The sequence below is a fragment of the Salminus brasiliensis genome, chromosome 6 (genome assembly GCF_030463535.1).
Source record: "Salminus brasiliensis chromosome 6, fSalBra1.hap2, whole genome shotgun sequence".
NCBI classification, from domain to species: Eukaryota; Metazoa; Chordata; class Actinopteri; order Characiformes; family Bryconidae; genus Salminus; species Salminus brasiliensis.
The window spans coordinates 36,203,743-36,229,733 of NC_132883.1; the positions used below are offsets into that span (position 1 = coordinate 36,203,743).

The 25,991-nt window shown below is 43.4% G+C and overlaps 2 protein-coding genes across 6 annotated transcripts in view; both read left to right on the forward strand.

Annotated features, from left to right (window-relative positions):
* LOC140557606 (serine/threonine-protein kinase WNK2-like) overlaps positions 1–18,175 on the forward strand; it is an 82,165-nt gene extending 63,990 nt beyond the window's left edge. For 2 of the 5 annotated variants that reach the window (XM_072682213.1, XM_072682212.1), the window contains 12 exons: positions 51–137; positions 569–1,224; positions 1,997–2,054; positions 3,093–3,169; positions 3,247–3,432; positions 3,633–4,027; positions 4,592–4,797; positions 5,295–5,498; positions 8,328–8,426; positions 11,711–11,755; positions 13,409–13,716; positions 14,536–18,175. In XM_072682213.1, coding sequence (XP_072538314.1) covers positions 51–137; positions 569–1,224; positions 1,997–2,054; positions 3,093–3,169; positions 3,247–3,432; positions 3,633–4,027; positions 4,592–4,797; positions 5,295–5,498; positions 8,328–8,426; positions 11,711–11,755; positions 13,409–13,716; positions 14,536–14,895 — 2,681 coding nt within the window. In that variant the 3' untranslated portion in view covers positions 14,896–18,175. The remainder of the gene's footprint in view (positions 1–50; positions 138–568; positions 1,225–1,996; positions 2,055–3,092; positions 3,170–3,246; positions 3,433–3,632; positions 4,028–4,591; positions 4,798–5,294; positions 5,499–8,327; positions 8,427–11,710; positions 11,756–13,408; positions 13,717–14,535) is intronic. The other 3 variants (XM_072682214.1, XM_072682216.1, XM_072682217.1) reach the window with 3 other exon arrangements.
* Positions 18,176–19,364: 1,189 nt separating this feature from the next.
* brpf1 (bromodomain and PHD finger containing, 1) overlaps positions 19,365–25,991 on the forward strand; it is a 28,824-nt gene continuing 22,197 nt past the window's right edge. Inside the window, exons 1-4 of the mRNA XM_072682218.1 lie at positions 19,365–19,606; positions 21,844–22,620; positions 23,263–23,452; positions 25,218–25,505. Of these exons, the coding sequence (XP_072538319.1) occupies positions 21,884–22,620; positions 23,263–23,452; positions 25,218–25,505 (1,215 nt within the window). The 5' untranslated portion in view covers positions 19,365–19,606; positions 21,844–21,883. The remainder of the gene's footprint in view (positions 19,607–21,843; positions 22,621–23,262; positions 23,453–25,217; positions 25,506–25,991) is intronic.

The following is a 25,991-nucleotide window of genomic DNA, read 5'->3' on the forward strand; positions in this document are numbered from 1 at the left end:
TGGATTGATTTTTGTGTGTGTATGTTTTGGTATTGTCTCTTGTCTGACAGTACTGCACACTGGAAAACGCTTGTTCATCATCTGCCCTGTGGCGGAGGTTCCTACATACAAAGGAGAAGACAATGTTACAGTCAAAGGTACACAAGGATCATTAGTCATTTGAAAACCTTCTGTTAAAAAAAAGGGGAACATTTTTATTAAATATACAAGACCCGAGCACAACCACCCAGAAGATTGCAGATTTAATCTACTAAGTGGTGGAGTCCATTACAACTCTAGTGCATGTGGTCATATAAAGCAAATGGATAACAAATAACAAATCGTATACTAAAATTTGTGATAACATTTTTCGAAGATTTAACTTTTCATTTGGTTTTAAAGTGGATAATAAAAATTATATTGTAAAACTGTAAAATTAGAAAAGCATGCAAAATGTTGTCCCAGATGTGTAGCTCCCACTACCACCATGTATTACTGAATAACAGCTCAACGAGTCACACTGTCTGCATTTGCTTGCTTGTTGTATTTTCTACTACCACCACCCCCCCCCCCACCCCCCCTTTTACAGACCCTGATGGCCTTCCTGCAGCTCAGATACAAGATGGCAGCATGGGTGGAGCTGCACCTCCTCAGAAACTCCCATCTTTATCCAAGCCTGCTGTCAGTACCACTGAGTGTACCCAGTCAGTGGAGGACCCTCAGGCTAGTCATTCAGTAGCAGCATCCATGGTTGCAGACATTCCCTGCTGTCCCATCACCCCTCCTGTTTCTCAGGACGCGAGTGCACAAAAATCCATCATAGCCCCTCACCAGCCATCCAGTCGCGATGTCAGCCCTGTCACGGACACGCCCTTAAGCCAGGCCCAACCAGTAGTGCTTCAGCAGCCGTTTTCCACACCCATTCCGCCACCTGCTGTCAGCAGTGCACAGTCACAGCCTCAGAGTCCCGCTCATCAGACACAGCAAGCCACATCTTCTACATCAGGCCCTGCCTCGTCCCAGGCTCAACCAGGCGCTGGGCCAGGGGAATCTGATGGCGAGGGGCCTCCCAGGCTAGAGTTTGCTGATCGGACAATAAAGACCCTTGACGAGAAACTTAGGAACCTTCTTTACCAAGAGTACAACCCTTCACAAACCACAAGCTCAGCATCTGACCCCCCAGGGTCACCACCAGTGTCCGACAGCCAGGGCAGCGATGGAGCACAGAGAAGAGGAGAGATACTGGTAAATCTTCTTTAACGTCTAAGAACATTTGAGTGCAGGTTTTCAACTGCTTTGTACGATGTCCAAATGTTTGTGGCCACTCCCTCACAGCTTGTCTAGTCTCTGTTGAATAGAACATTATAGAATAGGGAACTCATGTAAACATAGTAGAGGAGTAAAAAGTACCTCAGGATTGAGCTGTGGACTAGTAGAATGGTATTCTCTGAAATGAGGGTGCACCATGAGGTAAGGTGCTGAACGTCCAACACCCCAACCTCACTAATGCTCTTGTTGCTGAATGAGATCAAATCAATGAGATCAAAAGCAATGCATTTATTACATATTTAGTTAATTGTTAGTAGAATGTCAGGTGAGCATCTTTGAGGCATCTATAATGGACTATCCAAGTAAAGTGGATGTTTTTAATTGTAGTTCATTGGTGCCTAAAAGCTTTTGCACAGCATTATATTTTTATATACAGTGTATATTTTGTGAGAGGGAGGGAGAGAAAGATACAGATAGATGGATTGTGTCCTGGATACTTTCCTCTTTAATTCACCACTGATCTAAAACACACTAAAATAAGCATTAATGGGGATCACATTATGTAGATCCAGTTGCAAACACTTAATTTTCTTAGCACAAAACCGCTAAAACCATTTCTGAGCATATGATCAAATAACAGCTTTGGTTATTCTCCCTTTTGTTCTATTGATTCTTCAGAAGCACTGATGTTTGTATCTGTGTATCATGGGCGCTTCACTCATTCCTTCCTCATTGCTTCCTCTTTCAGCCTCAGATTCCAGAGAGAAGCGATAGTCTGGGAACCCTCAGTGACTCTGCTGTTGCTCGTAAGTGAAACATGTGTCCGTGTAGGGTATTCCATCCATCTTTTTTCTTATTCAATGCAGTTTATTTGAAGTGTATTCTTAAGACTGTTTTTTGCAGTTTTCACATATTCTTAATACAGTAGGAAGTCTGTAGAGACATCACCTTTAGCCCTCAGTAAATGGGTTACTGTCTGGTTTGCCCAATGCCTTTGAACTGTTGGATCTTACACAGCTGTACATGGATGTAGCCCTGTCAGAACTGCTGTACCGAGAGCTAATGCAAGTTTAAATGATCTTATTGCACCCACCATGCGTGTGATGATGTCTTCAGGACTTTGTGTATTGCAATAGCTGATACAAACACAAAATAATTTACCCTGAATTCAGTGGAAACCCCAGTACAGAATGTAAATAAAATAAATAAATAAAATAAATAAATACAATGATACCTAAGGGATTTTATGGAGTTATCTTCACATTTGACATTTAGCAGACCCTCTTATCCAGACTTACAAAAGTGCTTAATCATTCACTTAGAATATGCAAAGCTAGTGCAGATAGACCCTGAAATCATGATGCTTTAAGGCTGTGACCCTGCCAGCAATGTTATTACCACCATTTGCAGTACACAATTTCTAGAACCTGAATATAGAGATTACTAAACTATGCAAAACCTGTAGATTTAAAAATAGGAAATAAAGAAATGAAAAAATCTTTAATAGATATTAGTGTTGTCTTTCTTCAGTTGATGTTTAAAGATAGAAAGTGATAGTTGGTTGTGTTCCAGTTGATAACTCCACTCTTTCTGTGGTCACTGTTGCTCTCACTAGACACTGGTATGGCATGTTGAAATGAATGGGGAAAATTACTGAGCCTACTTGGCTACGCAATATTTGAATTGCCCTAAATATTAATATAATTTGACAGCCCTAAATATGTGTAAATACAGAATTGCATTTAAATAGTGTTGCTAAAAGAAGCTATACTTCACTTGTATGAACTGGAGTCCTACTGCCAGTAGTATATTAATGCATCTCTGTATTCATTTCTCTTCTTTAGCTTTGAACAGACTGCTGATTAGAAACGACTCAACAGGTAGCTCCAGTGGACAGAATTCTTCAAAGAGTCGCTTCAAGGTATGATGTAACAATTTCCCAACCATTTTAAAACTTGAATGTGCTGCACGTGTATTGATCGGAGATTTGTTCTCTAGATTGTTCCGACACCACCTGATGTGGTGCATAGATTGGAGCACAGCGGAAAGAGCCCTGCAGCGGCCGCTCACACCGAGGGAGAGGCTGCCGGAACCATGGGTGCCGAGGTTTCCTTTACATCCGACAGTGGAGGCCAAGCCAAGTCCCATAGCAACCGTTACTCTGCTCCTCCAGACTTCTATCAGGTGTGAATAGGAGTCCCACAACGAAACTGACATGCGTTTACTGAACTATTTTATTAACGCCAATTGTCCTCATTTAAAAAATGCAGTCGATCAGTCTAGTAATAGTAATATACTACTACTACTACTTGTTATATAAAGTATACTTACAATGCAAAGCACTGCACTTTCTTTCATTCATTGCTTTGATTTATTCTTTGCAGGACACGCACCAGTCCAGCCCAGAGGCCACTCTTTCAATACCACATGCTCAAACCTCCCTGTCGATGGACATAACGACACAGCATGGCCTAAACCTCTCCTCAGATTCTGGTGAAGAGGACAACAGCTTATCTCCGGCCCATAAACCCACACCGCACCCTCACGCCCTGTCAGAGCACAGTGGAACCGATCTGATGAAGCGCGCGGTGGCCTTCTTCCGGCGCTCTGGTCGCAGCAGCAGCGTGCAGAGCTCTGACTCGCCCAGCCGCCCGCCGCTCCTTAACGGACATGCCCCCTGTGTCTCCAGCCATGCCCACTCTGCCTATGTCAGCAGCGATAACGACTCTGAGTTTGAGGACGCCGACATGAAGAAGGAGCTCCAGAGGCTCAGAGAGAAGTAAAAAAAGCACAGAATACACACTGCTCCATTATACACCGCAGAGTCAGAAATTCTGGTGTAGTTGACTCTTACTGGTGCTAGTAGAGGATTTCATTAAGTCAGATCAGCCACGTCGGATCTGCATCATTTTAGTTAAATGATCATATAAACAAGTGTGATTCTTATGTAGGTTTGTAGAATCTACGAGAAACACTCCTCCTGTAGTCATTTTATTGTTCAGATTTTAAAGCTCTAAAAATTGTCCTTCAGTCAGTTTCTAGAGAATATAAATTGACCGCCATTTCAAAACTACTTGTACTGGGGCGCACACAAATTGGAGGGGCACAACTGTACTCCTCTGCTTGCCTATTATTCTGTTAGTAATATTACTGTCACACCCATGCATGCAATATTTCCTTAGCTTCACAAAACTACATGTGAAGATAGTCTTTGCATCATCAGTTCATTAGCTAGATAAGAAAGTCTTTTAATATGAGTAAAACATCACTCTATGGGATTACACATGATAAATGCGTGCAGAAACATACATGTAATCCTTGTAATTTCTCCTTCATCTCTCAGGCATATGAAGGAAATCTCAGAGCTGCAGGCTCATCAGAGAAGCGAGATAGAGCAGCTGTACTCTCGGTTGGGCCACTCTGTGCCACCCAGCGTGGGCTTCCTGCATGCAGCACCCCCCACTGGCCGCCGCCGCAGAGCCTCCAAACACAAACTCAAGGCAGGCAAGCTCCTCAACCCAATGGTGCAACAGCTCAAAAGCAGCAGAGGTAAGCACGCATGTATATGTGCGTGGGCAGCATTCTTAAATATAGCTTCCACTTAAGGCAGTTCAGAATCGAAATGTTGTCCAACTGTTTTTGTTTGCTGGTTTACAGCACTATGGCAGTTCAGTGTAGAAATGTAGCGTAGCTTAGCATAGCCTAGAATATCTTGGCACTGTAACAATAACATTTTAATTTTTTTATTGTAATTATTCCCCAAATCTTATTGAATAGTGTTGCCCTATTCTTGGCAGCATTCTGTTAGAATAAAGAGATGATTAGTCAAGACAGTTTGGGTGGTTTGGGGTTTGGAATTTTTTTTTGGTTCAATAAAGAGTCTGTCATTTCCAAGTACTCAACTTTTATTATTCGTGTTTTCTGAGTTAATACAGTTTTCAATTCTAGGGTACCTTCCTTTGTTTCAAATCTACAGAGCAGAGAAAGGAAAGCTGTATGTTCTTGCATTTTCCATGCATTGTAGAACTGTGTTTGTATCTCTGTAGCCGAGACCTGTTCCAGTGCATCAACTTCCCCAGCCAAGAGCTCAGGTCTGTGTAACAGCTCGGTGGGTTCCAGCATGGCCACCCTGCAGAGTCCGGTATCAGAACCCCTGCAGCCAGTCCAAACCCAGCAGCCCTGCTCGCTCAAAGTCTCTCTCTCTTCTGACAACATCTACGGCTCACCCACACACACGCCTCCTGGACAAGGTAACAACTCGGCACCTTCAGTAGCCATAAAGAAAGCCATAATCCCTGTGTACTTTATCAGCCAGTGTGCGTCAGTGGCACCTTCAGTCTAATCTCTCGCTGTGTCATATACTCCCACACCCTCTTACAGTACCCACATATGAGTCTCTGTGAAGGTGCAAAACACACAACTTTGCATGATCATGTGATGCATTTCTGGCATGCTTAGACTTCCCCCATCTGTGTGTCATACATGCACGCACATACATACAATCTTGAGCTCAGACGCAAAGCTGTAGGAGGTGATGGACACTTGGAGAAGACACGTCCGTCATATTGGATGCATGACTTTGACAAGCATCGCACATCCAGTGAAGTAAGGAGTTGTGTATGGCAGAGTTTGCCAGGATACACCGTTGTGAGTCAGATGTCCATTAAAGCTGATCTGGGATTAGCTTTCCTATGCTCTAGCAATTACTGATACTAAATGTGACATGGGCATAAAGTGTTGCCAGCAGACAGTAAAATATTGGTGTCCAAAGTTTATATCACCAAATAAACTTTTCTATATTATACAAATGGAGGAAATTCAGCACCACTTACACTCAGGGTGTATCTGGCCAGCAAAAATCAACCCAAGCATTTGATAAACAATATTAATGCAAGTTGCAAAGAACCCCAGGGTAACATCTTGGGCCTCGCTTGCAGTGAGTAATGTCAGTGTTCATGAGTCCACAACCAGGCAATCACTGAATAAGAGTGCTGTGAATGAAAGAATAGCACAGCCACTACTCGTCATCAAATGAAGTGCCACCATTGGGTGAAAACCCAACTGTCAAGCAAAGGGGAAGCATCATGATGATGGGCTGCTTTGCTTCCTTGGGACAGCTTGCTTTTATAAATGGACCTATAGGTTCTGGATTCTTTAGGCTGAATGTCTGATTGTCTTGTCTGTGAACTGAAGCTTCCATTAAGTGGATCATGCAGCAAGACAACACCCTGAATGCACAAGCAAGCCTTTAAGGGAGTGGTTAAAGCAGGAGAAATAAAAAAAAAAAGTTTGCAAAAGCTGAGTTGAGGTTCAGATCTTATAACAAAAAATACATTTTTGTTAGCCCCTTGCGAGCCTTGGTTCCTCCCAAGGTTTCTTCCTCCAGCTCTGAGGGAGTTTTTCCTTGCCACTGTTGCCGTTGGCTTGCTCACGGGGGTCTTTGACGCTTCATGTTATTCCTTCTTTCTTCTTTGTCTCTGTTCTTTATTAAGTACTAATTATGTAAAGCTGCTTTGTGACGACAACAGTTGTAAAAAGCGCTATACAAATAAATTTGACTTGACTTGACTTGACATTTTTAGATTCACATACTTGCCAGCAGCAAAAAGTCTCTTAGACCAAAGAGGTGTTAATGCAAGTGAAGGAGGCCATCATTAGGCTGAGAAAACAAAGCTAAAACTTATTGGAGAGATGGCAGAAACATTAAGTGGCCAAATCTCCATCCACTGAAGACAACTCGAGTAGGCAATTGCAGATTTAGTTTTCCCCTTGGTGACAAAAAAACCCTTCAAGTCAAAACCCCACCCTCTAAAATGTAGGCAGATCACAGTCAAAGTCTACGATGTCTACTATGAAGAGACTTCTTTATAAATGAGAATACAGAGGGTTTGCTAAATATGCAAAATACTTGTAACACTCAAACAGAAAGGCCACACTAGGCTGATGGGGAAAGGTCCTGCCTACTGTTTTGCAACAAGATTGTTCATACAGAAAAATCTGTTACTTGAGATTGGAGAAGACTTTGTTTGAGATCTGAAGCATACCACATCTGTCAAACATGGTGGAGGTACTGTTATGGCGTGAGCATGTATAAAATGCTGCCAATGGAACTGGGCCACTGGTGTTTATTAATGATGTGACTGCTGATAGAAGTAGTAGGATGAATACTGCAAAACTAATAGGATAATGCTTTGCAGTACAGGTGGATAATGACCCTAAACATATCCCGAAAGCAACCAAAGCTCTGCTTAAGGCTTGGAATTGAAATGTTCTTGACCCTCTACCAAGTATGGTCTCACCAGTAAAGACTTGCTTTTTGCCCACTGATTCCCCACGTGCTGACTTACATTGCTGAGTAATGGTCAAAATCTAGAACGTCACACTGCTTGTGCCTCTATGTGGATCATCACAGACTGGCAGAATTCACTTGTGAATGGGTTAAATGGCCAAGTCGGTCACCTGACTTGAGCATGATTTGCACTTACCGAAGACCATATTCAAAGCAGAAAGACCCACAAACAAGCAGCAACGGAAGACTATTGCAGAGTCCTGGCAAGGCATTTATCGGAAGGCTACTCTGCATTTGGTGGTGTCCATGGGTTCCAGACTTCAGGCAGTCTTTGACTGATTGTTACAGTTAAGATTATGTACACTCTGCCATACACAAGGCTTTCGAGCAGTGCACAGTTCAGTGCATCTCTCACGACAGGTCAGCTCTTCACACTACAGTCTACAGTGTGGTTAATATGGAAGCTAAGATCATTAGATTGAGGTGTCCTGATCCTAACTTGGTGATCACAAGAGGGCACTGTTGGCTAACTTAACCTGATACACCCCCCCCCCCCCCCCCCAAAAAAAATAAAGTCAAGTGTCAGCAAGGAACACTGTTCAGCACACTCACTCTCACCCATCCATCATAAAAGTCCTGTTGTCTTTGGCTGTGCCTTACTGACAATGCTGAGATGATGCGGGTCTCTGAGCCCTGATGTGTTCGCTGTTACACCACTCTCTCTCTTTCTCTTTCTCCCTCTTTCTCTCCTCTCTTTCTTCTCTCTTCCTTTTATATTCGTTTTTCACAGGCTGGACCGTTTACCACCAAACATCCGAGAGAGTCACCTATAAATCTAGTAGCAAACCGCGCACTAGATTCCTCAGTGGACCCGTGTCTCTGTCCATCTGTTTGTATTTGTTCTTTTCTACTTTACTCCACTCATCCATCCTTCACCCATCTCTTCGACCCTGTCTGTCAGTTTTTTTCTCTCTCTCGCTCTCTCTCTCGCTCTCTCTCTCGCTCTCTCTCTCGCTCTCCTTTGGTTTTCTTAAGACTGGTTTAGTGTTACATGGGGAGGTGCAGTAATGTATTTTTACCATTTTTACCCCCCCCCCCCCCCCCTTGTTATCCTGAGATGGGCGTAGCGACTAAACTTGCATACTGTAGTCGCCTCCAAACAAAGTGGTAACGACCGCTCGAATAATGAAATTGTAGTGTTTTGAAAATTAGCTGCTACATAATCATAACACTTGTAGGCAGTACCGCACCTCTGAGGGGTCCTTTGGCTCGTCTTTTGGATTTGAATGCAGGTTTGCCACAGACTTGAACGACCTGTGGTATTTGTGCCGTACATAAACTCAAAATCCAGGAAAAACAGCTTTTCCACAGGACATTTTGGAACGTTTACCCACATGTCAGTCAATCACTGGATGAGTGTAACCTGAGGTTATTCTTACGGCTAGTATTACAGAGAGTAAAAGACTGCAGAATCTAAAATCAGTGTCCCACTCTGGGAATAATTACATTACCCCACCTCCCCATGCAAAACGAATCCTGTCCCAATAGGGCTTTTCTTTTCTTTACTACTTTTATTCCTTGCTTTATCTATTCGTCTCCCCTAAATATCCCCAGAGACCCACTCAACATCACCACTCTCAGCCATACACTATTCATTTGTACTGCGATTTGAACATTTTCCCACTTGCCCATCATGTTGTCTCTCAGTCAGCTCTTCAGGCTCTCTGTTTCCGTTACCTGTACTGGTCTAGTCATTTTCTTTCATACAAACGCTTTGTGCTCCGCTTCTGCTTACCAGATAATGTTAACCCTGTCTTCCCCCAAACATGGGCCTTCCAAACCTGGAACCCTTTTTTTGAGAGTTATATACCTGTGGGTGTCTGCCAAAGCCTTTGTATCTTCTGTACATGTGCTTTCTTTCTTTCACTAATCGTCCCTGGCTCGCTCGGGTCACATTTATTTAAAAAAAAAAAAAAAAAAAAAAAAAAAGTCCCCATGCCAGCGTAAGAGGATGATTGGCGCGGTCTCATGTTTGGATTCGGAAGACGTGCATGCCAGAGGCACGAGCCAGGGTCACTTTGGAGACCATCAGGGCTGTATTTTGAATTCTTACCTCCCTTCTTCCTCTCTGGCTCTCCACTGCATGACTTTCTCTTTAAACAAAGAAAAGGCTGCCTCTGCTACTCACTTTGTAGTCTTTTTTTTTTTTTATATATATATTTCTTTATTTTGCTTAAATATCAGCAAATTGATCTTGTTATTGTTTTAATTGTAGCTTACTTTTAATTTAATTTAATTTCTTGTTCTTATTTACTTCTGTTTTAAAATGTTTGTATTTACAGATCTGTCCTGCCCCCACAATTCGGAAATTAATAAAGCAATATCCATTTTTCTCCCCATGCGATCAATTGTAGGCTTTAAATTATTACACTGCAATTAAGTATTTCCAAATCTAAACCATCAAGTCATTGTTTACCAATCCTGATCTTAAAGTACCCTTTGCCCTGCAAATTTGCTCTACTCTAACGCACCTGTTATATAATTATTGGTGCTTAGCTGAGCTCAGGGTGTCAGGGGAAACATCAGGTCATATTGAATTCTTAAGGGGAAAGAATCTAGCCATGTTAACAATAATTAAGGAAATTAAGGAACATTCTTGTAGGTTAAAGTATTTGTTTTTTGTGTGGGATGAGGAGGAGGTGTGTGTGATGGAGGCTGCTAAAGCTAAAATGTAAGATAACTAGTGCGTCTTCTGCAAATCCGTCTTCTGCAGTGCAAACTATGGCACAAATGTGAGACGTAAAATATTTGCAAATGCAAACAAAGCTGCTGCACCCCTGTGTGCATCTGCCTAGTTAGTCTGTGCGTCTGTGCAGGATTGCTAGAAATGACCAAAATGTGCAGAGCTTGAACTGGGATTGGAAAACAATGCTTTTATTTTTCTCGCTCCCTTAATGACAACATTAAACCTATAGCTGTGCTCTTGTTGCCAATGTCAATTATATATAATGTCCTTTATGATTAAGTGGTGGAATATTTAAAGAGCATAAACAAAAATCAGATCAGAATCACAGATGTCCCTTAAGAGGCCCAGCAGGCTGAAAATGTTGCGCCTAATAAACTTTGCGCCCTAATAAACAACACTAGGCCAAATTTAATTTGCTTTCCTTTATATAATAACCGGTCATAAGTAGTTACAGTTGCCTTGGAGAGATGGTATCCTCCCATGACCCAGTTACCTAAAAACACACTGGGAAACATGTCTGTGAAACTGGAGTAAGCCATGTCTTCTGTCTATAGAAGTCTCGCAAGTCTGACCTATTGTCGGATTTGATCAATCAAAGGTCTCCTCTGAGACCTTCCACTTTGGCTTTTTGCCATTTTACACTTGAGGCTGAAATTTAAAAACAATATATATATAATACTGGCCCGTCATAACCAGTTAAAATTGTGATGGAGACATGGCATCAACCCATTAACCAGTTACCTATAAATGCAATAGGGGAAAGTGTGATGACTGGAGTAAGCAATGTCGCAGGTTAGACTTCTATTGTCAGATTTGATCAAAATGAATTTGTCCGCCTCCTCTGCTTCCACCATTACTGAGCTTCTGCCACACATTTTTATTAATCTCACAAACTTTGGCTTTTTGAAATGCTAAGCTTGAAGACTAGACTTGCTCCAAAAGTCATCAATTAATCAGAATGTTTGGTGCAGTTTGGATGATACCAATTGGCCCTATAGACAAGCTTCCATTACTTGTTGACTACGTTGGCCTTAAAGCCTTAAAGCTCCGGCTCCAACTGAAACTAACTTTGGGCATCGAACAGGTCTTGGCTGATTGACTTGCTTTTGGTAGGTTTAGTAGCTATTGGGTCGCTTCCATTTGTAGCTGTTACACTCAGGTTAATTACAGTTTCAGCTTTTGTCTTTGTTACTCATCAGGGTCCTTTTCTCGAATAGATCACCTACACCCACCTTCCTCCAAACCCCCAACTTTTACTGCCTAATTAAATCTCCCAGCACCTCCTCCTCCTCCTGATCCTGTTTCTGTTCACTGATTGGCCGCTGTCTTTGGCTCTCCAGCAGCTTGTCCAATGAGCTGTGTGGTGTGTTGTTTCCTGCCTCCCCCCCCCTAACCATGTGTGTCTGTATTGTTTTGCCTCTCTATAGGGTCCACTCTGAAACGACTATGTCTAGGCAAAGAGCGCAGTAGTAGTAACTATCCTATTTACTCTTCTTCTGTCTCCTCTTCCTTTCTCCCCCTCACCAACCCTTTGACTTTCTTCCTTTTCTTTTTTTTTTTTTTCTTTTTCTGTCTCTTGGCATGGCCACGTGTGAGTTGGTGCTGCTGCAGTCGTCTTCTGTTTGCAATAGTGTGCAGCAGTATGTGGAAAGTTTTGATGATGGTGTCATCACTCTATTCGTTTAACGTTTTCTGGGTTTTTTTTCTAGTGCATGGCGATATGTGGCGTGACTGCAGTGATTTTGCTATTTCTGTTATGTTCAATGTGTGCAACTTTTTCTTTGATTGTTTGGCATTATTGTTTTTAGCAGTCGTGCTCGTGGGTTCATTAATCATTTGGCTGCTTATTAAACCCCTCAAATTTAAAATGAATAATGAAAACAATGAGACCACAACCTTGTGCAGAATTAACTCATAAAAGGCTAGAGATGGTGAACATTAAAGGTGCCAAAGAATGCATATGCTAAGTATATGAAGTTATTTGTCATATAAATAGTATGTGACACTGGTTGGGGTGGAAAATGCTCAGATGGTGTTTAACAAGCTTATTTTACAACCCTGTTGTTTTGCCTCAGAACAAAACGAGCGGATATTCCTTTTACACAGGGCTTGTTATATATAAATGAATAAACAGAGTTCTACTTTTATTGGCCGGTTTACATCACCAGCATAATCACAAGTTTTTTTACTCTGTAATAAAACCACTGCCATTATTCCTGAGTCTTCCTGATTGTGTTGCTGCTAAATAGGTTGTAGCTGGTTATGCATGTAGCCTTGCTTCTGTTCATTTCCATGGGTTTGGCTTGTGTCTGACCAGTTTTGAGAGGGGGGGGGTAGCTTGGACTTTCCCTTCTGATGTCAGGTTAGCTCTAGTTTGGGGTTCAGTTGAGGTAGTCTAGCTTGTTTTTGTGGAAGTGGATGTTTAAGAAGAGAGGCTGTAAAAGCCCAGATCCCTGTTCGCACCTGGTAAAACGAAAACCAATGGGAGCAGAGTTTGAGCTCCCCTTCTGTGGATATTGGCACAAAACAAGTTGTGGACTGGAGCAAGGCCTGGACCGCATAGCAACCCGTATTTCCATAGCTGGTAGAGTCTGGGGGTCATGTGCTGCTCCCCAGCATTAACAACGCCATATTTTTCTAAGGTTGTGGTCACATTTTTCCAGCTTTGACTAGGGCTTTTGCTGGTGGGCTGGGTGTAATATATGTTTTGAGGATGTAAATTCTTTAAAAAACAAAAAAAACAAAAACGCAGTACTAATACAGAAGAGTTTTTGACTAATTTTTGAATGTCAGATTTTCCGTTAAAGGAGGACATAAGTGTTCAAGAGTTACTATGTCCGCACTAATTTCTCATTATTCAACTATACCAAGATGAATAAATTTTTTGATTCTAAGGCACCTTTAATAGTCAAGAGGCTTTGTTTTAATTGGTCTAATGTAATTTGACCCTTCAGTATTTCTCATCCTTTGTGTAGTGTGTTTACCGCCTTAACCCCAGAAGCAGCCAGTTGATTGACAGCTCAGGCAAACAGGGTTTCTATGCCTATATATATGCCCTTTTTTTATTTACTTATCAAATCGTGGATCTTTTTTTTTTTTTTTTAAATATTAACTGTCTTTTACAGGGTCCTCGCACAGCACTGGTGCCACTCCTGTGACCACAGCATCCAATCAGCAATCAGTCCCACCTCCTGTGGTTACACCTGCACCAGCTCCTCGGCCAATCACAACGCTGGCTCAGGCTCAGACGAACAACAGCAACAATAAAACCGGGACCTTCACTGATGACTTGCACAAGCTCGTGGACGACTGGGCAAAAGAAACTCTTGCTGCCGCCCCTCAGCCACGCCCCTCGCTTAACCAGATTAAACAGCAGCAACGTCATCAGGACTTCAAGGCAACTTCCATACGTATGAGTGGAGCTACAAATCAGGTACTCCCCCCATCCCCCCCCTACTTTTACCACTTTTCTTTTTCAGTCCAAATGCCTTACTTGGCCCACATGCATACGTCTAAATATTTGGCATGTGGCTGATTCCTCCTAGCTTTAGTATTTTTTGTGAAAATATCTTTTAGTCAAATCATGGGCTGTTTGTTTATGAGTAGGGGGTAAGACCATACAATGTTCAGCACTCTTGAGAATAAAACAAGAGTAAAATCTAATCTAAAAATGTCAGGATTCAGGTTCACTTGAGAGAAAAACAGCTTTGGAACATACCATTTGCTTCTACCCATACAGCTTGTCCAAGTGGGGCCTGTATGGGTAGCCCAACTGGGAACCAGAAAGTTTTGTTCCTGGGCTCCATGTTGGCCCCGCCTATGGATGGCCACCAGAGTCAGTGACGGGACCAGGAAGGTTTGAATATTTAAACCCTCTGGGTGGTAGCACACTGCAGGTGGGACCCATGTGAAATTAGGGTGAACTGTAACAATGGGGCCCATTTGAAAAAGCCTGACTGAGTCCCAGTAACTCATACAAACCCCCTCAGAGACCATGCCCACCTGGAACCCACCTAGTTTAGGTTACACCCATGACATGAGCATATGTTTGCTGGTTAAGAGCAGTTAAATTAGTTATGTGCTGAGTTCACCTAGGTAAACATTAACCTTGTAAGAGGTCCAGCAAGGCTTTGGTCCTGCAATGTAGCCAAAAACATGGGGTTCCCTCCAAAACCAGGACTGTTGCACCCTTCTGAGCATGCTCTCACTAACTTGTAACCTCTCCCCCCCTTCCTCTCATTCCTGTGTGCAGATGAGGCCTCCAGTTCCTCCAAGCTCATTACAGTTTCAGCTGCCACTCCCCTGCCCGCTCTCAGCAGCAATGGGTCCGGCAGTGCCCCCTGCCCTCAGCACTACACCCTCACCTGTCCTCCAGCCTGCTGGCTACCTGCTTCCCACGGGTCCTTTTGGAGGGGTGATGCCAACCCCCGGGTACCAGACCCAGTGGCCTGGTATTCCTTGTCCAGTTGGCACGATGGGCTCAGTGAACATGCTTGGCGCGGCGGGTATGGTGCCCTTTCCTGCATTGGCCAACCCTGCACTACAAGCCTTTCCCATGGCGCTGAAAGGCTCGGACACCCCCGTGTGCCCTGGCAGCGCTAGAACTGTGTAACTTGCATCACCCAACATTCTCCAACCCATTCCATGAGCAATGTTCCTGGGCCAACAACTTGAGTAACTTTGTGTTTCTTTGTAATGCAAAGCTAAGTACATTAGTATAGAATTGATATTCATTTTGGCTAAATCAGTAACTCTACTCTCTGGCACTCTTGCCAGAGTCGTTGGTTAGAGGCCTGCAACACCAGGGCCTGCATCTACACACTGTGTGAGGGCAACCTTGTCCTTGCACTGAAACTACGATACCCATAGTTTTTTTTTGTTTTTGTTTTTGTTTGGGGTTTTTTTGTTGGTTTTTTTGCATTGGTCCAGTGTTAATGATGTCAGCGAACTTCTGCCTTTGACCGCAGGAGCACATGTACATAACCACCACAACCCCCCCACCCCCACCCCCGGAGCCTGTAAATAGTGTGTGTGTATGTGCACGTGTGCCGGAGCGAGTGCAAGTACGTCTGCATTTGTCTGCAATGTATCACTATGGCCTTTATGAATTCTACAGCCATAATTGGTCATAACCTCATGTGTTTCTTTTTTGTCATGCTTTTGTCCACCACAATTCAGCAAATCACTGTTTCACAGGCCTAGAAGAGAATATACAGAAAGGTCTATGATGGTGGCCACCAGAGCTGTAGATACACAAACACTCAAAGATGACCCTGAGGAGAAGCAGATCATTTCAAAAGCACGGTCACTATCTAACCTACCTGTTATCAGGCTTGCTAGCACACAATCTCAGCCTGTATTTTTGAAAACGCAGATCTATGGCTCTGGTTGTGTTACCTTAAGGTTGTTGTGGTGTTTTTCTTTTGTGTTTTGTTTGATTGCTTTTGTGTGTTTACCCACAGTATACTCAAAGAACAGTCTCAGACCACATTGCAGATTCCCTACATCCAAAAGAGAGTCTCGAGGAGAACGTAGTGCCTTGATAAATAAATTTCCCAATGAAAAAACAGTGAGTCTTCAAAAGGCCGGCACGCCCATGTGCCCTGAATCATTTTATGTTAAATGTTTGTTTGTTGTTTTTGTTTTCCCCATTTATTTAGTTGTTGCTCGATTGTTTACATTTTTAAATGCCCTTCAGACAAAGCATTGCATGAGCCATGCTCTTAATTTGACAGCAAGTGTGTAACAACATTGTTTTCCTAACACCATAAAAAATAACCTTGTGCAGACCTTTTTAGGGTTAAGGTCCAGACACAAACCAGTTTCCAAGCACAATGTGAATTCTCAGATGCTTTGTTCCAACATTGCAGCATCGTAAACTGTTGGCCACTTGGGCCCTACCAACCCATTTACTGCGTTTGTTGGAAATGTTAGATGTCACATTGTGCTTGGGAACGCAGTGTATTTTGGAGGGAGGGGCAGGAAAACCTGTTTGCATGCTCACCATAAAGTTTACAAAAAAATCTGATTGGGTTTTTTTCTTTTTCTTTTTCTTTTAGCTTGTTGGAAAAGGAGGGGGGGTGGTGTTGGACACATGGTATTGGTATCTCAGAATGTAGCATTGTCAGTGGGACAGTGTCGCTACGTTGAATTGGCTATGCAGTATTGCCAGTGTGTTTGGGGTGGGAGGGGGTGACTGCGTAGCTACGTAACATTTGAGGAGTGCAATTTCACCTCATTTCATGAGCGATTTAAATAGAAGAGAAAGCTTTCAGAAATGGCCTTGCCACTAGCCTTATCCGCAATCCAGGGCCAGTATTTGGCACTGTACAGGACTGCCTAGCGTTCCATACACTGACTAAAATGAACTTTGTGAACTAGTTTGTGGTTACTATGATTTTATCGTTTATGTTGTTACAGCTCTGTTGACTGGCACTTTGTATTTGTATTGGAGTTGTATTTCTTTTTTTCTGTGTAGGGCAGTGCAATCAGTAGACTCGTTCAGGCGAGCTATTAAAAACAGCTTAGCCCCCCCCCTCCCCTCCCCTCCCGAAAGGCTGCTAGCGTGTCTTGAGTGACCCATATATAGCTTAAATAAATGAGTGGTGAGTGACCGTGACTATACACACAAGCACACAGTATGTACACTAAGGCAATACATTGACTTGGCTCCTACAAACTGACCAAGTCTTTTCTAGATGTGTGCGTGCAAACTGAGAAAATCCAGCCCTAAGCCATGTGAACAGCAGATCCGACTTCTGCAATGTTCAGATAATCTTGCTGCGTGTGTGTGCGTGTATATAGAATTTACATGACGTATTGACGTCTGTGAAGAAGTGTCGCATGGTCATAATTGACCTCCTAGCCGTGCTCCGCCCACAAATGCGTTCATTTGTAGTTGCGAGGTCCCAGAAATTCTTTCTTTTTAGAGTCGCTGCTTAAGGTTGAGACTGTATAAAAGGCTATGCTATGGAGCTGGACTGTGGTGTTGCTAATGCAACCAAATTTGCCACCATGCTACCATGGAAGAAAATGCTACATCCGCTCTATACCAACAAGCATACAAGCTTGTCTCGTCGAACCTCGTAACAGTTGATATGAAAGAAGGCTGTGTCTTGTTAGTGGGGAAATACTGGTGGGTGGAGCATGATGGTGGGTCTGATTTTGAGCGGGATGGCCTTGCGTCCTAGGGACACTACTATATAACTTCACTCCCCTCTTTTTTCACAATCAAAGCCTGACCTTAGCCACTGAATACTTAGACCAGCATGGTCAGGCTCTCCACTACACGGTTCCTTAAAATAAATAAACAAATAATAAATAAATGAAAAGGAGCCACTATTTGTACACCATGTTCGAGGAGGTCGTAAGCCGTGGTTCTGCCAAGCTGTGAATTGTACAGGTCGCCTGTAATTAATGTATGTATATTTCCTCAGCTTTGTACAACTTCCATTTTTTTATTTGATTTTTTTTGTTTGTTTGTTTCTTTTGGGGCCTTTTCCTCGTGTAAATCTTTATTCCATCAATTCAGTTTGAATTGGACTTTTTATATAGGCTATTATGCAGAATCCTCTGCTTTTTGGGTGGAACACTTCTAGTACGAGATTTTTGTCCTCTGTTACTTCTTGTATTTCGCATCCACTTTGCCAAGTGTGTATAACCCTTTCTCAGATGTGGAACTCTATTATTTATTGTTAACTGCTAATAGTCCAGTTTTTTTGTTCTGTTTTGTTGTTTTTTTTGTTGTTATTGAGGCTTTGTTCCTGATTGCTTCTCCCTAGAATACACCCCCTCTGCATTACGTTATTCAGCTCAGCCCAAACAAGCTGCACTCCAATAACAAAGACTCTGTACATGTTTAAAGAAAGAAATAAACATTATTTTGTGCTTGATGATGGTGTCCTGGTTTTTATCGGGCGTCTTCTGCTGTGCTACAACTTGATTGTTCCAGTCGAGCAGATGCCCAGCTGGATATGGCCACTGGAAAAAAAAAAAAAAAGAAAGAAAAGAAATTGGCCTGTACAGATTCACAAAATCAACCCCCTTCACTAGATTTTCTTTTTCTGTTGGAAGCCAACCACCCAGAAAACACCTCCACTCATATTACATCAGTTGATGCTGCAACCACCAGGGGAAACCACAGGAGCAACACCTAGTACCCATATAGCAAAAGCAGGTTCACCTGCCTGCAAGTGGGAACTGCATAAGCTGTTATTTAAAAAATAAAAATTAAATATAATATACTTTTTTCATATATTGGGACTTTTTTTTTTTACTTTGTGTACCTTTTATGATTTACGTCATGTTCCTTTGCAAATAAAAAAAAAAGACCCCTGAAACCCCCTGAAAACAACAAAGCGGAACCCAGAAGCTGCTGCGAAGCCACACCTCCGTTACGCGCCCGCTACAATACTGACCTTTGCCTGATTTTACAAAGGTTTACAAGAAAGGTGTATTTGAATCGGTGTATTTGTGCGTTGTTGCTATTATAACAGAGTCTCTGTGATCTGTTATATTTAAACACGGCGCCAATATAGTGGTATTTCCAAGATTTCAGATTTTGCCGAAAGGGGAAAGGTAAACAGCGCCCTCTACCGGAGCCGCGCCACAGCGCCCAATTCAAAATAATGGCGCAAAGGAGCAGATCCGGTCCACGGATCCGCGTTGGCACATTCGCTTGTCATATTCATAGTCTCGCCGAAATAAAGAGTTAATCGCTTCTGTTTGGGCCGTTATGACTGGCCGGTGGTGACTGCACACTCCCGCTCTCCCCCAGACACCGACGTGGGGTCCCGCTCGCGGAAGCATACGGCTGTGTGCGGCGACGTGAAAGTCGTCGACTGATTCGCAAAGTGGTTTAAAACAGGCTCAGGAAGGAAGTAGTGCTAGCATAGACGATTCTTTTTTATCCGGCACGTGTGCGTATCACAATATTTATTATTATTATTATTATTATTATTTAAACGCCATTATTTAACGTCAGTTCTTTTTTAAAACCCATAAACATATACATATATATTTTTTTCCCACAAGTAGTGGCTGGCTGTTGTATTGCCAGAGCCTGTCATGTGAAAATGGCGAATGTGCAGCCACGCGCCTATGGGTTTCAACTGTAGCCCCTTTTGTTCGCCTCAGTTCCTGTATTATTCTCTTTACAGTTTCATTGACCTGCTATTTTTCTTACTTTTGAAATCACTGTAACAAGTGCCGTGCTCGTTTAGACTCGCCGATACTCTCCGAGCGAAACTCGGGTGATTTCAGTCCTTCTTCGCTGGATCTGAAGCTGGATATTGTGCTGCCGTTGACAAGAGCCAGGAGGAGTAGTGAGTGTTTACTAGTTCCTATCTGCCCTGGTTGTGCGATTATCCTGCATTACAGCGATTCCTCTTCGGGTTCTCGATGAATTTACACATCACACAGCTCGTCTGTCATGCAGACGGACCTCTCTTTTAGTCCGGGGACTAGGTTAGGCTACACTGGAGGCAGTTAGCTAGCCTCCCTGCTACTCGTCCACTGCAGTAAGGCATAGTAGCGCGAGCTACTTACTACAGGTTACAGTACATCAGCACACACGTTTAGCTACCACCCTGGGTTAAAGTGAGGGGGTTCCTGCTCCTACAGCAGCACTGCGTTTCTCTTAGAGAAGCTAAATGAGCAGGACTGCGCGTTTTTAAGTGTTTTTCAGCTGCTGAATGAGCGTGGCGGTAAGGCTGTGTTCCTGTTGGAAGAGCCTGGAGGAGGAGAGCCAGTGGAGGGAAACCTCGGCACTCTGAGATGCTCTGCAGCTACAAACACTTAGCCCGACACGCCGTGTCCAGTTCGCGCTAACGTTAGATAGCTAGTTCCTTTAAAGCGGTTCTTTAAGCTGTTTCAGCCTTTGCTCTAAGTTATGCTGGCTTTTTAATATGGTCTTCGTTTTGAGAAGCTTCCTCAGACCTGGTCTGTTTCTGGAAACTTTGCTGGTCAGCGGTGTCCTAGTTGTTTACATCTATTTGGTGACACGCCTATTAGCAACAGTTTATCCTAATCTCGCTTTACCTGAAATCCATATCTTTATTTTCTCATAACTCGTTCATATGAGTTATTTAGCTTTATTATGTTTTTCAGGTGATTTTCAGCGTGTTTCTGTCTCATGAGGGACGTTCTCCAGCCGTCCCCTGAGCCAGCAGTCTGTGGCTTTATGGCTGTACTAGATTCCCTGTGGTTTTTACGCTTTTCGCTGCTTCGCCCTAGTTGGGTTGTTTGGAGGATAAAGGAAGGGGACTGATGTAGAAGAACTGCTATTTTTAAATCAACCACTTTATCAATTTGATATTGAGAATTTGCTTAATAGTTTGCTCCCCAATACAGAGCTGACTGTGCCGCCAGTGCTTGACAGCAAAGAGCTGTCGGGGATCGAACCCACAACCTTGTCATGAGTAGCCCTTTGCTCTAACTACTGAGCCACCACTGCCCCACAAAAGGTTGCTAGCCGAACCCACAACTTGCCATCAGTAGCCCTTTGCTCTAACCACTGAGTCACAACTGCTCCACATAGGTCTCAAAGAGGGTGCTAGCCGAGCCCGGGTATCGAACCCACAACCTTGTCCTGAGTAGCCCTTTGCTCTAACCACTGAGTCACCACTGCACCACATAGGTCTTAAAGAGGGTGCTAGCCGAGCCCGGGTATCGAACCCACAACCTTGTCATGAGTAGCCCTTTGCTCTAACTACTGAGCCACCACTGCCCAACAAAAGGTTGCTAGCCAAACCCACAACCTTGCCATCAGTAGCACTTTGCTCTAACCACTGAGTCACAACTGCTCCACATAGGTCTCAAAGAGGGTGCTAGCCTAGCCCGGGTATCGAACCCACAACCTTGTCCTGAGTAGCCCTTTGCTCTAACCACTGAGTCACCACTGCTCCACATAGGTCTTAAAGAGGGTGCTAGCCGAGCCTGGGTATCGAACCCACAACCTTGCCATCAGTAGCCCTTTACTCTAACCACTGCTCCACATATGTCTCAAAGAGGGTGCTAGCCGAGCCTGGGTATCGAACCCACAACCTTGTCATGAGTAGCCCTTTGCTCTAACTACTGAGCCACCACTGCCCCACAAAAGGTTGCTAGCTGAACCCACAACTTGCCATCAGTAGCCCTTTGCTCTAACCACTGAGTGACCACTGCTCCGCATAGGTCTCAAAGAGGGTGCTAGCCGAGCCCGGGTATCGAACCCACAACCTTGTCATCAGTAGCCCTTTGCTCTAACTACTGAGCCACCACTGCCCAACAAAAGGTTGCTAGCCAAACCCACAACCTTGCCATCAGTAGCACTTTGCTTTAAACGCTCAGTCACCACTGCTCCACTTAGGTCTCAAAGAGGGTTCTAGCCGAGCCCGGGTATTGAACCCACAACCTTGCTATCTGAAGCCCTTCGCTCTAACCACTGAGCCACCACTGTCCGGCATAGGGCTCATGAATGTATGAAAATGAGTTGCTTGTTTCTTGTGTGAATAATTTAGGCATGTGAAGTGGAAGAGTATATGTCCCACTCTCTTATTCCTTTTATCTTTTCTTCTTCCAGATGTAAGCTGGACTACTTCGCTGCAGGGTCCGCTGACAGCATGGGGCTGGACTTCGACGTGAAAACGTTCTGCCACAATCTACGGGCCACCAAGCCGCCCTACGAGTGCCCCGTGGAAACCTGCCGCAAAGTCTACAAGAGCTACAGCGGCATTGAGTACCACCTGTACCACTATGACCACGACAACCCTCCTCCTGCCCAAAGCACGCCCCAGAAGAAGCGCAAGGGTCGCCCGCCGCGGGTCTCGCTCTCTGGCTCGGCCGACGGGGCAGACTCTAGCGGTGGCCCTGGAATGCCTGGGCAAAGTGGAACGCCTGGCAGCCCGACGGAGCGCTCCGAACGCTCTCATTCCCCTGGCAGGGAGACTATGACGTATGCCCAGGCTCAGCGTATGGTTGAGCTGGAGATTAGCGGCAAAGTGCACCGGATCAGCATCTTTGAGGACCTGGACGTGGTGTCTGAGGAGGACAGTGATTCTGAGGATGCACCCACTTCTGGTGGAGGAGGCTCCACTGCATGTAACGGGGGTGATGGGGGCGGGAATGAGGGCGGGGGTAATGGGAAGGACAGGCCAGACACCCCTGGGGCAGCCAATGGGGGAAAGGGGGCTGGGGCCACGCCCAAAGCGGGTAAGCACAAGAGTAAAGAGAAGAAGAAGGAGGGCTCCCATCATCATGGGAACATGACTGGTCCAGCTGTGAAGCTCCCTGAGGCAGTGTTCCGAGAGCTGGATCAAGAGAGGCCAGATGCGCCATCGCGGCCGTTGTCTTATTACAGGTAGGCCCGTATGCGAACATCTACTGCTTTAAAGCAATGGCTTGGCCAAAAATCTAAGTTGGTGTCCAAAGTGTGCATCTGCACGTTTGTGCCATTTTGGGGTATATAAGATGATTTGGGCTATGTATGCTAACAGGGAAGATGTCATTGACAGTGGTTTAGTCTGAGACGGTTCATTATAGAGAGATTGAACCACTCGAATTTGTGGCTTGTGTGAGGTTTTTTTTGTTTTGGTTTTTTTTATTATGAAGATTCAAATTTGAAATCTTACCTAGAAGTATCCTGTCGCTGTCATGCAAAAACCTTGTATCTCCAATATTATTCAAAAATTTGACACAGTTTAAAGAACAACTGCCACATTCATGTTTTGATCAAATAATACAAAAAAGAAATACAAGGATTTTGCGTGACAACAATAAAAGCATATTCATAACTTTTCGTAACACTTCATATAAGCTCAGATGTCTGGTTGACCACCACTCTTAACAAATTAGGACTTTCTCTAGAACTGATCATTTATTGGATGTCATATGTTCCAGAGGTTCTCCTCGATTAAGTGTGGTTATATATCCCACACATTAAAGCTCAGTCTCTTTCTCATTTGCCTCTCCCCTGTAATCCACCCCCACCCCACCCCCCCAGGTACATAGATAAGTCTGTGGAGGAGCTGGATGAGGAGGTGGAGTATGACATAGATGAGGAAGACTACATCTGGCTGGACATCATGAACGACAAGCGGCGCATCGATGGAGTAACGCCAATCCCCCAGGAAGTCTTTGAGTACCTGATGGATCGCCTGGAGAAGGAATCCTACTTTGAAAGTCACAACAAGGTTTGATGGCACTTATTCATTTACTGCTCAGTGTTGTCATTCCAGTGTGAATTTCATTGTAAACGTGTGCTTGAAAAGGTTAAAGGAATGATTTTTATTTGAGCAGTGCTATTCAGCCCATTGTTAGCACTTCTGGCTGGATAGATTCCTTAAGTGTCTCTTTCCTAGTTCAACCATAGAAACATATCTGTTGCTGTAAACACCTCTACTGACTTCCTCTGATGGCATGTAAACATCTCTGTTTGCTTCCCCAGCTTCCCCCAGCTGTGCCTATGACACACATATGCCTGTTAAGTACTAGGGAGGTTCCAGAGACAGTTAATGCACATTTTAATGGACTGGAATTGGCTGTAATAAAAACACTGAAACACATCCATTCTAATCGTGTCACACAGTGTTCGCACTCGGGTTGGGTGATGTCGTTAAAAACGTATATTTTTGAACAATATAGTGTCCTAGAAATGATTGCAATAAACAATATTAATGTCATATTAATGGTAATATAACAGCATAATAATGCAAGTACATAATTTTAACGAGCAGTGATATGTTAGGGTTGGTGATATTATGATTAGTAAAATGATTAAATATCCTAAATTAATCAAATAACCCCCCCAAAAAATATATATATAAAAAAGTTTTTAATTTATTATTTTTATTATTAATTATTACATGTAAAACATTATCATCATGCTCATATACCTCAACATTCATTCATTCCTTTAGTAATCAGAGTTTCCCACAAAATAGCCTTTAATAAATGCAAAAGCTGATTCTAAGTATATTTGAAAGGTTCACGTCAGTAAGAACTAACAACTCTCTTTAAAAATCTCTTTAGAAAAAAAGATCGTGTGTTAAGATGATTGTGAAGATACAGTCATATTTCTGCATTGCAAGGGGTTCTGAATCAAATCTGACTACCAAATCTATTAGTATTTTAGTAGTAATTCTCATTGTGTGTTGTAAGATTAATATACTTGAATAATTATTTAATTCATTTTCTGTAGCAACGGGGGAAAAACATACATTATATGGAAAAAAAGTATTGGGACACCTTCTAAAACAATGAATTAAAAACGCAACTGTCAATACTGTCCAGGAAAGGCTTTCTTCTAGATTTTGAAGCATTGGTATAAAAATTTAATCGCATTCAATGAGAAGCCCAATGCTGGAGGGTTTTGTACCCCTCTAGTCCACACCTGGCATTATTCTGATGGCAGTACTTTGTACTCTGGTGGCTCAGTGGCTCAGTACTCTGCAGAAACTAGACAAGCTGCGTGTGTGTGTGTGTGTGTGTGTGTGTGTGTGTGTGTGTGTGTGTGTGTGTGTGTGTGTGTGTGCATTTGCACATCTGTCAACAATGGGTGAAACCTAAAGTAGCTTCACAAACATTAGGACGTATATTGTGTCTTAGCAAAATCTTGGACACCCCTGGTCAAATTACAGTTATTAATTTTGAAGGGAAAATAAGTGCACATCTACAGAAACACACTTCTGCACATTCTAAAGCACAGTTACTGTTTATTTGCTTAATTTAACACACCGGATAAGAAAAATAGTAGTGTGTAGAAAGGTTAAGACACATTACATTCATTGTTAAATGTTTTTTTAATTCATTAAATAAATAGAAATTGTGTTCTAAACTGTGCAGAAAAAGTTTCTTTTTGAGTTCATATTTTAATAAATGTAACGTCTTACAACAATGCTATCTTCTTCCATTGCTACACACTTTGTCTTCCTGACTGCCGTGATCATTCCCTGACAGGGTGACCCCAACTCCCTGATCGACGAGGACGCCGTGTGCTGCATCTGCAACGATGGCGAGTGCCAGAACAGTAACGTCATCCTGTTCTGCGACATGTGTAACCTGGCCGTGCATCAGGAGTGTTACGGGGTGCCCTACATCCCTGAAGGCCAGTGGCTTTGTCGCCGCTGCCTACAGTCGCCCTCTAGAGCTGTAGACTGCGCCCTCTGCCCCAACAAGGGTGGGGCCTTTAAACAGACTGATGATGCTCGGTGGGCGCATGTTGTGTGCGCGCTATGGATACCTGAGGTGAGTTTACTGCATGTGTGTGTGCTCTTGAGTTGTATAAATTTAGAGGGTTAGGTTAGGTGGAAGTTTCAGGACACTTGGCTTATGTGAATGCTAGGCTAATGAGATTTAACAGTATAGCACAGCATAATCGAATAATAGAAGAAATTCACAACATTCTAAAATAATCCCAAATATAATGTGATCTCTGGAGACCTCCTTGTTACTGGAAACACATTCACCCAGTTATTTATGCAATCCTTTACATATAAATACAGGGGTCTGTTTGCTTTGTTCCTCGTTTGTACTGTGAGGAAAAGAGCAGCGCCCAGCTTTGCCGTCAAAGTATGCGGGTGACAGGTTCAGTGACGCACGAGGTATGAAAATCTAACAATGTGGACAGTCCGGAGCTACGGCTCACGCACCGTGCCGAGTCTGCACTAGATATGCGCCAGACTTAATACAGTGAGTCAAATCCAATTTACTGTGCAGAGGTTTTAGGGGGCT